A 13,263-nucleotide genomic window follows, 5' to 3' on the forward strand; every position below is an offset into this window, starting at 1 on the left:
CTGTGATCATGTCCTGAGCTGAAATCAAGAGCCAGACACTGAACCGACTGAGCCACTCAGGTGTCCCAGTAGGTGCTATTATTACCTTCATTTTACAGATGCAGAGATTGAGACATGGAAGTTTTAGGTAGTGTGCTCAAGGTCATACAGCTCATAATGAGCAGAACTGGGAAATCAGACCCAGGCATTCTGGCCCCTACTAGGATAATGCTTCTCAAATTCTTCCATGAAATATCTTGTCGCTGAAAACAGTGTGTTCAGTTTCATAATCACGAGAATAGGAACGTAATTCACCTATGTGAATATGTAAAATCATAGTTGATGTGGTGCTTGGAATATGAAAATAGAAATGTTTACCATAAGGTAAATTCCTATATATCCTCCATTTGACCAATAGATACATTTGTACATTTATGTGATCATATATAATTTAAAAACATTAACGATGTTATGTTTTTGTAGGAGAGTAAGGTTGGTAAACTATTCTGTAAGAGTATTGAAACACTTCATCTTTGTAGGCCATAGTCTCTGTTGTAGAAGCTGAACTCTTTTGTTATGATCTCAAAGTAGCCATCAATCAGCATGTAGAGGAGAGGGTGGCTGGCTCCAAAAATATTTTACAGCGGCGCTTGGACGGGTTAGTTGGCTGAGGTCCTGACTCTTAATTTCCACTCAGGTCATGATCCCAAATCCCACATCATGAGACCGGTCATGAGACCGAGCCCCACATCAGGCTTCGCCCTGAGCTAGCAGCCTGCTTACAATTTTCTCTGTCTCTCCCTCTGTCTCTCTTCCCCACTTCTGCATGCTCTCTCTCTCTCTCTCTCTCTCTCTCTCCCTGTCTCTCTCAAGTCAAAAAAAAATTTAGTTAAAGAAACAGATGATGGTTTTCTACTAGATTTTCAGTGGTTAAAGTAATTTTTTCTCTATTTTAGTTGCCAGAAGAACAGGAATGACATGGAGAGGCCGTAAGATATGCTGAGGAGATGAAAGATCATGTGCAAAAGTATAATTTAAACCTCACAGAAAATAACTTGTTTATTTATAAAGCAGATAAACAGTGTAGTATGGAAATGTATTAGTTATGCCAGTATATCATTGTTAAGCTGGATACAAATTCCAGCTTTGAGCTATTTTTAAATGCAGAATTGTGGCATATTATCTCTGAATTTTGCACCTTATCCACAAAACACGATGAGAAAAATGGCACAATTCCCAAATCTTCCTCTTGACAAAATTTTAAGGATTTCTGTAATACCCTCATTTGTTCAGAAAGTATGTGATGTTGTTTTAAATTTATGGGTGAGAATAATTATCTTAAGATCTGCATTTTAGGCTACAGGTTAAAAATGCCACACAAGAAGCAACCATCAAACATCAAGCGGCCCAGATTCAAGATCCTGAGAACAACGTGATAAAGACAAGTTTGGTAAGTCGATCTCTTAATGTCTGTCCTACTGAAAAAGAATCCGTATTTCACTAGTACTAGTACATAAGAATGTTTTGGATCCCATGGAAAATCTCACTGCTGCAAAGGTTTGGTTGATATTGTTCCTACTTGCTACTAGTGATGTAATTCTTCTATATAGATGAAGTTGATTGAATTCATAAAGTAATGATGTTTATAGTGAGATTTTCATAAAAAAACGTGAGAATCTAAAAAAAGCAACATTTTATATATACCACATTGAGCATTTTAGTCCACCTTTGGCTACTGTTAATAATGCTGTTGTGAATGTTGGCATACAGATGTGTGAGAGTCCTTGCTACTATTTTTCAGCGTGTTTCCAACGTCCCCAATCTTTGAGTGATCATTTGATCTTGAATTCTGACATTCTCTTGTAATCTCATCCCTTCAGTGAGAGTTTGAGAACGGTTTATTTTAATGATGATTTGTTGTAATTTGTAATTACAAGTTTGCAATTTATTCTCTTCATTAACAATGACCAGCAGATCATTATGCAAACGTCCTTCTCAAAGGAATGGACTTTTCTCCTTGTTGGATTTTGTAATGGAAAAGAAATGCCAGTGAAAAAGGAGAACTGGTTTCTCTGTCAGAGACTTACCTAGTAACATAGTGCTCCTACCATTGCAAGTTCAGACTCATTTTTTTTTTTCCATTCAAGTGAGTTAACCAGACTTTCGGAGATTTCACAATTCAATCTCAGAAAAGACTAATGTGCCATTCAGGATTCTCATTTATTCATATCTAGTGAAACCCCAACTGTTTTCCAAGCAGAACAGTGAATGTCATCCCACTCTCACCCTCCTTTGGAGGATGCTCATCGTAAATCCTAAGCTGGAGCAATGAGGTAGATACACTGACCAACTCGTTTCTGTCAGTCACAAAAGTTATATAATATACATGCAAGTTTCATTAGACAGCTATACCCGTCAGGGGAACTAGAATATTCTGTTGACTGGTCCTTTTTGTGGCTGAAGAGACATTGAAAATTACTTCCTTTTTTAGACGTCTTATTAATGAGTCACATAGTAACAGGGAACTTTTCATGCGAGTAACATGATACTCGGTTGATGATACTTCTATGAATGAGAGCGATAGGCATTGTCCTGCTGTGTCCTAAAGAAATCATTAAGGTCTCAAAAACTAAAATCTGTAAGGATATCCGAAACTGATGAAGCTTATTAAAGAATAACGAGGGATTTTGTGTAGATCCCTAGAGAAAGGAATTAGGGTTATGGCATGAAATTATCTGCCACTTTAAAGTGTTCCCTGTGAAACAAACACTTAGATAGCTTTCAGCCAACTCAGTCCATAGCTCTGACTTCTCTAGAAGACCCTTATCTCCTGAATCCCCAAACCAGGGGCTACCTGGGTGAAGATATTTGATGCACACAATTTTGAGGTGAAGAATCTGGATTGGGAAGAAGAGGTAGCTCTAGCCAACTTAACCTTCCTAACAATATAGTCAAGTATGGGTCTGAAAGGAACTTCAGAAGACTTCCGTAAATTGAAATCTCTATGGACTAAGAAATTACTCAAAAGGAAACAAAGGCAAACCAGTGATCATCCAGCCCTTGTGATAAATGTCGTGTTATAAAGAAAAGCGAGACAAAGTATGCTGGTCAGCATCCTAAGGGTAAGGGTGCTCCCTAAGACTCAATAAGAAAGACACAAAGTAACACTGAAAAGAGTCCAAATAAAATGTACATGATTAGCTGTCTACAAAGGTACTCCATGTCAAGTAATGATTTTTGAGTGCGCGGTTGAGGATGTTGTCTATGAGCATCTAGATGGAAGAGCGAAAAGGACACATGGCCTAGGTAAAGGGGCCAATGCTGGAAATGTGAAAATCGAGAATCTGGTTTTGAAGCCTGAAGAGCAATTCAAAACACAGATAGCAAGGGGCAAGGACTTAATGTCAGGGGTTGCCGTCCTTCAGAAATAAGGTGTGGTTAAAAGAGCAGAGGGAGGGCATGGTCATTTTTCTCAGCTGCTGCTGAAAAGTGAAGCAGGATAGAGACCTTAATGAAATTAAAAAAAAAAAAAGAGGTTCTTGATGACCCTCAAAATGTCTTAGTGGAATGATAGGAGTGAAAGTTAGATTTTAGTGTAAAAGAAGGAAATAAGTGAAGAAACCTTGAATCTGTGGATGAGACGATACATTAAAGAATGTTCGAGTCCACTGCAAGGGGAGAAGCAGCGTGATAGATGGACAAAGCGTCAAAAGTTAAGCAAATGGTTAATAGAAAAGGAGAAATTGAAATCTTTCTTCCTTATGCAGCCGGTGCTGTGATTTACAGATGTGTAGCACTTTACCAACGGCAAAGCTCTGGGGCCAGCTTTTCTGATATGTTGTTACCACAAAGCCTTAATCTCCTCATCAGAGTACCGGCTAAAGCAGCCTAATCTAAACAGTGTGGGCATGAAATGATTGAGGAAATTTGGTTTAGCAAGACTCCATTATTTCCATGTCAGTGGCTTTCCCATGCCTCTGATGGTCATGTAAAGCATCTATTACTCAATGGAAGAGGTGCTATTTGTACCGTAGTCCGTGAGTATTATCCACTGAGTAGTATAGACAGGGAGTTAGTTAAAAGTATTATAAGTGGGGAAAAAAAGTACTGTTTGCTAGTGGCATTGGCGAAAGTTGTGTGAAGTACTGAGGAGAGATTCTGGGCCTCATGCTCCCCATTTGCTGCCACTTGCGGTGGTATGAAGAATGACTTCAGTATAATTTGTATAGGGGACCACTTGTATTGGCATGCCACCTGCCTTAACTATCTCATTGTATTGGAACGCAAAATACAGCAACAGTAATCATGCTAAATGCATACACTTAGAGCTGACTATGTGCCACGTACCCTTGTAAGTTGTTCACGTATTATTTCCTAATTTTATATTCCCAAGATCCCAGTGAGGTAGATCCTATTATTATTTATTTTTCAGATCACTGTTATAAGATTCTTTATTTTGAGAGAGAGAGAGACAGAGACAGAGAGAGAGACAGAGAGAGATTGTGGGAAGAGCAGGTAGGGAGAGAGAGAGAGAGAGAGGGAGAGAGAGAGAGAGAGAGAGAGAGAGAGAGAGAGAGAGAGAATGCCAAGCAGGCTCCTCACTATCCACGCAGAGCTCGATGTGGGGCTCAATCACGTGACCCTGAGATCATGTCCTGAGCAGAAATCAAGAGCCAGACGCTGACCCGACTGAGCCACTCAGGTACCCCAGTAGGTGCTGTTATGACTTTCATTTTACAGATTTAGAGACTGAGACACGGAAGTTTTAGGTACTGTGCTTAAGGTCATACAGCTCATAACCAGCAGAATTGGGAATTCAGACCCAGGCTTTCTGGCTCCTACTAGGATACTGCTTGTCAAACTCTTCCGTGAAATATCTCGTTGTCACTGAAAACAGCATGTTCAGTTTCATAATCACGAGAACAGCAATGTCATTCACCTATGTGAATATTGAAAATCATAGTTGATATGGTGCTTGGAATATGAAAACAGAAATGTTTACCATAAGGTAATTCCCTATATTTCCTCCATTTGACCAGTAGACACATTTGTATTTTTATCTCATCATATATAATTTATAAACATTAACAACGTTATGTTTTTGTAGGAGAGTAAGATTGGTAAACTATTCTGTACCAGTATTGAAATGTTTTCGGCTTTGTAGGCCATAGTCTCTGTTGTAGAAGCTGAACTCTTTTGTTATGACCTAAAAGTAGCCATCATTCAGCATGTAGAGGAGAGTGTGGCTGGGTCCAATAAGATTTTAGTTACAGGGGTGCTTAGGCGGCTTAGTTGGTTGAGCGTCCTGACTCTGAATTTCCACTCAGGTCATGATCCCAAACCCCACATCATGAGACCGGTCATGAGACTGAGCCCCACATCAGGCTTCACCCTGAGCTTGCAGCCTACTTACCTTTTTCTCTGTCTTTCCCTCTGACTCCCTTCCCACTTGTGTGTGCTCTCTCCCTCTCTGTCTCTCTTTCAAGTATAAAATAACAAAAAAAAAAAATTTAGTTACAGAAACAGGTGATGGTGTTCAACTAGATTGACAGTATTTAAAAGTATTATTTTTTCTTTATTTTAGTTACAAGAAGCACAGGAACGACATGCAGAGGCCGTAAGATACGCTGAGAAGATTAAAGATCATATGCTAAAGTATAATTTAAACCTCACAGAAAATAACTTGTTTATTTATAAAGCAGATAAGGAGTGTACTATGAGAAATGTATTAGTTATGCGAGTATATGATTGTTAAGCTGGATACAAATTCCAGCTTTGAGCTATTTTGAAATGCAAAATTTTGGCATTTTATCTCTCAATTTTGCACCATTACCACAAAACACAACGAGAAAATTGGCACAATTGCCAAATCATCCTCTTGATACAATTTTAAGAATTTCTGTAATACCCTCACTTGTTCAGAAATTACACGATACAGTTTGTTTTGTTTTTTTTTTCAGTGTTTTTTTTTATATACAGTTTTAAAATTATGTGTGAGAATAATTATCTTAAGATCTGCATTTTAGGCTAAAGGTTAAAAATGCCAGGCAAGAAGCAACCATCAAACATCAAGTGGCCCAAATTCAAGATCTTCAGAGCAACTTGCTAAAGGCAAGTTTGGTAAGTCGATATCTTAATGATTGTCCTGAAAAGGAATCCTTATGTCACTAGTAGTAGTACATAAGAATGTTTTGGATCATATGGAAAATTTCACCGATCAAAATATTTGGTTGATATTGTTTCTGCTTGCTACTAGTGATGTAATTCTTCTATATAGATGAAGTTGATTGAATTCATAAAGTAATGATGTTTGTAGTGAGATTTAAATAAAAATATTGTGAGAATCTAAGAAGAGCAACATTTTGTATATACCACAGTGAGCATTTGGTTTAGTCCTCCTTTTGGCTCTTGTATATAAAGGTGCTGTGAACATTGGCATACAGATGTGTGAGTCCCTGCTAATATTTTTCAGCGTGTTTCAAACGTCCTCAGTCTTTGAGTGATCATTTCATCTGGCATTCTGACTTTCTGCTGTAAACCCAACCCTTTAGTGAGAGTTTCAGAAAGAGTTCTTTTAATGATGATATGTTGTAATTTATAATTACAAATTTGCAACTTATTCTCTTCATCAACAATGACTAGCAGGTCATTATGCAAACGTCCTTTCCAAAGAATAGCCTTTTTTCTTTGTTGGATTTTGTAAAGGAAAAGAAATGCCAGTGAAAAGGGAGAAATGGCTGCTCTGTCAGGGCCTTACCTAGTAACATAGTGCTCCTACCATTGAAAGTTCAGAAACTCTTTTTTTTTTCCATTCACTTGAGTTAATCAGCCTTTCAGAGATTTCAGAATTCAATTTCAGAAAAGACTAATGTGCCATTCAAGATTCTAATTTATGTAGTGAAACCACAACTGTTTTCCAAGTGGAACAGTGAATGTCATCCCACTCTCACCCTCCTTTGTAGGATTCTCATTGTAAATCCTAAGTGGGAGCAATGAGGTAGATACACTGACCAACTCGTTTGTGTCAGTCACAAAAGCTCTATAATATACATGCAAGTTTCATTAGGCAGCTATACCCGTCAGGGGAACTAGAACATTGTGTTGACTGGTCCTTTTTATGACTGAAGGGACATTGAAAACTACTTTCTTTTCTATACGTCTTATTAATGAGTCACATTGTAATAGGGAACTTTTCATGCGAGTAATATGACACTCTGTTGATCAGTCTTCTATGAATGAGAGTGCTAGGCATTGTCCTGCTACTGTGTCCTAAAGAAATCATTAAGGTCTCAAAAACTAAAATTTGCAAGGATATCCAAAACTGATGAAGCTTATTAAAGAATAACGAGGGATTTTGTGTAGATCCCTAGAGAATGGAATTAGGGTTATGGCATGAAGTTCTCCGCCATTTTAAGGTGTTCCCTGTGAAACAAACACTTAGATAGCTTTCAGCCAACTCAGTCCATAGCTCTGACTTCTCTAGAAGACCCTTATCTCCTGAATCCCCAAACCAGGGGCTACCTGGGTGAAGATATTTGATGCACACAATTTTGAGGTGAAGAATCTGGATTGGGAAGAAGAGGTAGCTCTAGCCAACTTAACCTTCCTAACAATATAGTCAAGTATGGGTCTGAAAGGAACTTCAGAAGACTTCCGTAAATTGAAATCTCTATGGACTAAGAAATTACTCAAAAGGAAACAAAGGCAAACCAGTGATCATACAGCCCTTGTGATAAATGTTGTGTTATAAAGAAAAGCGAGAAAAAGTATGCTGGTCAGCATCCTAAGGGTAAGGGTGCTCCCTAAGACTCAATAAGAAAGACACACTCAAAGTAACACTGAAAAGAGTCCAAATAAAATGAACACGATTAGCTGTCTACAAAGGTACTCCATGTCAAGTAATGATTTTTGAGTGCGCGGTTGAGGATGTTGTCTATGAGCACCAGATGGAAGAGCGAAAAGGACACATGGCCTAGGTAAAGGGCCAAAGCTGGAAATGTGAATTTGAGAATCTGTTTTTGAAGCCTGAAGAGCAATTCAAAACACAGATAGCAAGGGGCAAGGACTTAATGTCAGGGGTTGCCGTCCTTCAGAAATAAGGTGGGGTTAGAAGTGCAGACGGAGGGTATGATCATTTTTCTCAGCTGCTGGTGAGAAGTGAAGCAGGATAAAGACTTTAATAATTTTTTTTAAAAAAAGGTCCTTTATGACCCTCAAATTTTCTTAGTGGAAGTTAGATTTTAGTGTAAAAGAAGGAATAAGTGAAGAAAACTTGAATCTGTGGATGAGATGATTCATTAAAGAATGTTCGAGTCCACTGCAAGGGGAGAAGCAGTGTTATAGATGGAGAATGTTTCAAACTTAAGCAAATGGTTAATAGAAAAGGAGAAATTGAAATCTTTCTTCCTTATGCAGCCGGTGCTGTGATTTACAGATGTGTAGCACTTTACCAACTGCAAAGCTCTGGGGCCAGCTTTTCTGATATGCTGTTACCACAAAGCCTTAATCTCTTCACCAGAGTACCTGCTAAAGCAGCCTAACGTAAACAGTACGGGCATGAAATGATTGAGGAAATTTGGTTTAGCAAGACTCCATTATTTCCATATCAGTGGCTTTCCCTTGCCTCTGATGGTCATGTAAAGCATCTACTACTCAGTCTAGGCGGTGCTATTTGTACTTTACTCTGTGAGCATTGTCCACTGAGGGTATAGAGAGGATGTTAGTTGAAAGTATTATAAGAGGGAAAAAAAGTACTGTTTGCTAGTGGCATTGGTGAAAGTTGTGTGAAGTACTGAGGAGAGATTCTGGGCCTCATCCTCCCATTTGCTGCCACTTGTGGTGATATGAAGAATAACTTCAGTATAGTTTGCATACGGGGCTACTTGTATTGGCATGCCACCTGCCTAAACTATCTCATTGTATTGGAACACAAAATACAGCAACAGTAATCATGCTAAATGCATACACTTAGAGCTGACTATGTGACACGTACCCTTGTAAGTTGTTCATGTATTATTTCCTAAATTTATATTACCAAGATCCCAGTTAGGTAGATACTATTATTACTTATTTTGAGATCATTTTCTTAAGGTTCCTTATTTTGAGAGAGAGAGAGAGAGAGAGAGTGAGAGAGAGACAGATTGTGGGGAAGGGAAGGTAGGGAGAGTGACAAAGAGGGAGAGAGACGGAGAGAGAGCGAGACAGAATTCCAAGCAGGCTCCTTGCTGTCCACGTAGAGCCCTATGTGGGGCTTAATCACGTGATGCTGAGATCATATCCTGAGCAGAAATCAAAAGCAACACACTGAACCGACTGAGCCACTCAGGTGCCCCATTAGGTGCTGTCATTACCTTCATTTTACAGATGCAAAGACTGAGACATGGAAGTATTAGGGAGTGTGCTCAAGGTCATAGAGCTCATAACGAGCAGAATTGGGAATTCAGACCCAGGCTTTCTGGCTCCTACTAGGATACTGCTTGTCAAACTCTTCCATGAAATATCTCGTTGTCACTGAAAATAGCATGTTCAGTTTCATAATCACGAGAATAGCAATGTCATTCACCTATGTGAATATTTAAAATCGTAGTTGATGTAGTGCTTGTAATGTGAGAACAGAAATGTTTACCATAAGGTAATTTCCTATATTTCCTCCATTTGACCAGTAGATACATTTGTATGTTTATCTCATCATATATAATTTATAAACATTAACAACGTTATGTTTTTGTAAGAGAGTAAGTTTGATAAACTATTCTGGAAGAGTATTGAAACATTTTCGGCTTTGTAGGCCACAGTCTCTGTTGTAGCAGCTCCACTCTGCTGTTATGACCAAAAAGTAGCCATCAATCAGCATGCAGGGGAGAGTGTGGCTGGGTCCAATAAGATTTCAGTTACAGGGGCACTTGGGTAGCTTTGTTGGTTGAGCATCCTGACTCTTAATTTTCACTCAGGTCATGATCCCAAACTCCACATCATGAGACCGGTCATGAGACCGAGACCCACATCAGGCTTCACCCTGAGCTTGGAGCCTGCTTACAAGTTTCTCTGTCTCTCCCTATGACTCCCTTCCCCATTCGGGCGTTCTCTCTCTCTCTCTCTGTGCCCCACTAAGTAAAAAATAATAATAATAATAATAACATTTGGTTACAAAAACAGGTGATGGTGTTTTGCTAGATTGTCAGTAGTTTAAATTTTTTTTCTTTATTCTAGTTGCAAGAAGCAAAGCATCGAGAGGCAAAGGACATAAGATATGCGGAGAAGACGTAAGATCATATGCAAAAGTATAATTTAAACCTCACAGAAAATACCTTATTTATACAGCAGATAAGCAGTGTAGTACGAGAAATATACTTGTTATGCCAGTATATTATTGTTAAGCTGGATACAAATTCCAGCTTTGAGCTATTTTGAAATGCAAAATTGGGATATTATATCTCTATTTTGCACCTTATCCACAAAACACGAGAAAAATGGCTCAATTGCCAAATCTTCCTCTTGATACAATGTAAAGAATTTCTGTAAGACCCTCATTTGTTCAGAAATTATATGGTATTTTTGGAAACTTATGTGTGATAATAATTACCTTAAGATCTGCGTTTTAGGCTAGAAGTGCAAAATGCCAGCCCAGAAGAAACCATCAAACAGCAAGCGGCCTAAATTCACAATCTTCCGAGCAACTTGTTAAAGACAAGTTTGGTAAGTCGGTCTCTTAATGTCTGTCCTACTGAAAAGGAATCCGTATTTCACTAGGAGTAGTACATAAGAATGTTTTGGATCACATGGAAAGCTCACTTATCCAAATATTTGGTTGATATCGTTGCTATTTGCTACTAGCGATGGAATTTTTCTATAGAGATGAAATTGATTGAACTAATGATGTTTATAGTGAGATTTTCATAAAAACATTGTGAGAGTCTAAAAAAGCAACATTTTATATATACCACAGTGAGCGTTTGGTTTAGTCCACCTTTTGGCTACTGTTAATAATGCTGCTGTGAACGTTGGCATACGGATGTGTGAGAGTCCCTGCTAATATTTTTCAGCGTGTTTCAAACTTCCGCATGCTTTGAGTGATCATGTCATCTTGAAATCTGACTTTCTCTTGTAGTCTTAACCCTTCAGTGAGAGTTTGAGAACGGGTTATTTTAACGATGATTTGTTGTAATTTGTAATTACAAGTGTGCAATTTATTCTCTTCATCAAGAATGACTAGCAGGTCGTTATGCAAACGTCCTTCTCAAGGGAATGGACTTTTCTCTTTGTTGGATTTTGTAAAGGAAAAGAAACGCCAGTGAAAAAGGAGAAATGGCTGCTCTGTCAGGGTCTTACCTAGTAACATAGTGCTCCTACCATTGCAAGGTCAGAAACCCATTTTCTTTTTCCACTCACTTGAGTTAATCAGCCTTTCAGAGATTTCACAATTCAATCTCAGAAAAGACTAATGTGCCATTCAGGATTCTCATTTATTGATGTGTAGTGAAACCCCAACTGTTTTCCAAGCAGAACCCTTAATGTCCTCGCACTCTCACCCTCCTTTGTAGGATTCTCATTGTAAATCCTAAGTGGGAGCAATGAGGTAGATACACTGACCAACTCGTTTCTATCAGTCACAAAACTATATAATATACATGCAAGTTTCATTAGACAGCTATCCCCATCAGGGGAATTAGAACATTCTGTTGACTGGTCCTTTTTGTGGCTGAAGAGACATTGAAACTTATTTTCTTTTCTAGATGTCTTATAAATGAGTCAAATAGTAACAGGGAACTTTTCATGTGAGTAACATGACTCTCTGTTGTTCAGTCTTCCATGAATGCGAGTCCTAGGCATTGTCCTGCTACTGTGTCCTGAAGAAATCATTAGGGTCTCAAAAACTAAAATTTGTAAGGATATCCGAAACTGATGAAGCTTATTAAAGAATAAGGAGGGATTTTTTGTAGATCCCCATAGAAAGGAATTAAGGTTATGGCATGAAATTTTCTGCCACTTTAAGGTGTTCCCTGTGAAACAAACACTTAGATAGCTTTCAGCCAACTCAGTCCATAGCTCTGACTTCTCTAGAAGACCCTTATCATCTCCTGAATCCCCAAACCATTGGCTACCTGGGTGAAGACATTTGATGCACACAATTTTGAGGTGAAGAATCTGGATTGGGAAGAAGAGGTAGCTCTAGCCAACTTAACCTTCCTAACAATAAAGTCAAGTATGCATCTGAAAGGAACTTCAGAAGACTTCCATATGTTGAAATCTCTATGGACTAAGAAATTACTCAAAAGGAAACAAAGGCAAACCAGTGATCATCCAGCCCTTGTGATAAATGTCGTGTTATAAAGAAAAGCGAGACAAAGTGTGCTGGTCAGCATCCTAAGGGTAAGGGTGCCCCCTAAGACTCAAAAAAAAAGACACACTCAAAGTAACACCGAAAAGAGTCCAAATAAAATGTACACGATTAGCTGTTTACAAAGGTACTCCATGTCAAGTAATGATTTTCGAGTGTGCGGTTGAGGTGTTGTCTATGAGCACCTAGATGGAAGAGCGAAAAGTACACATGGCCTAGGTAAAGGGGCCAACGCTGGAAATGTGAATTAGAGAATCTGGTTTTGAAGCCTTAAGAGCAATTCAAAACACAGATAGCAAGGGGCAAGGACTTAATGTCAGGGGTTGCCGTCCTTTAGAATTACGGTGACCACTCACGTCAGGATCCTAAACCCCACATCATGAGAGCAGTCATGAGACCGAGCCCCACATCAGGCTTCACCCTGAGCTTGGAGCCTGCCTACGATTTTCTCTGTCTGTACCTCTGCCTCTATTCCCCACTTGTGTGTGTTTTCTCTCTGTCTCTCTCTCTCTCTCTCTCTCGCTCTCAAGTAAAAAAAAAAACATTTAGGTACAGAAACAGGTGATGGTGATCTACTAGATTGTCAGTAGTTAAAATTATATTTTCTTCTTTATTTTAGTTGCAAGAAGCAAAGGATCAACATACAGAGGCCATAAGATATGCCGAGAAGACGTAAGATCTTATGGAAAAGTATAATTTAATCCTCAAAGAAAATAGATTCCTTTTTATTAAGCAGATAAGCAATGTAATATGAGAAATGTATTAGTTATGCCAGTATATCCTTGTTAAACTGGATACAAATTCCAGCTTTGAGTTATTTGGAAATGCAGAATTGTGGCACATTATATCTCATTTTTGCACCTTATCCACAAAAGACAACGAGAAAAAATGGCTCAATTGCCAAATCTTCCTCTTGATACAATGTAAAGAATTTCTGTAAGACCCTC

General features: G+C 38.6%; 1 protein-coding gene across 1 annotated transcript in view; it reads left to right on the forward strand.

The window, feature by feature from the left end:
• LOC124507937 (ankyrin repeat domain-containing protein 26-like) overlaps positions 1-13,263 on the forward strand; it is a 337,690-nt gene that overhangs the window by 5,752 nt on the left and 318,675 nt on the right. The window contains exons 4-5 of the mRNA XM_047074396.1: positions 5,564-5,634; positions 6,006-6,099. Coding sequence (XP_046930352.1) covers positions 5,564-5,634; positions 6,006-6,099 — 165 coding nt within the window. The remainder of the gene's footprint in view (positions 1-5,563; positions 5,635-6,005; positions 6,100-13,263) is intronic.

This window comes from Lynx rufus, unplaced genomic scaffold, assembly GCF_022079265.1.
Source record: "Lynx rufus isolate CCGP_SWC_20201006 ecotype Redwood Valley unplaced genomic scaffold, mLynRuf1.p SCAF_12, whole genome shotgun sequence".
In the NCBI taxonomy this organism is placed as follows: domain Eukaryota; kingdom Metazoa; phylum Chordata; class Mammalia; order Carnivora; family Felidae; genus Lynx; species Lynx rufus.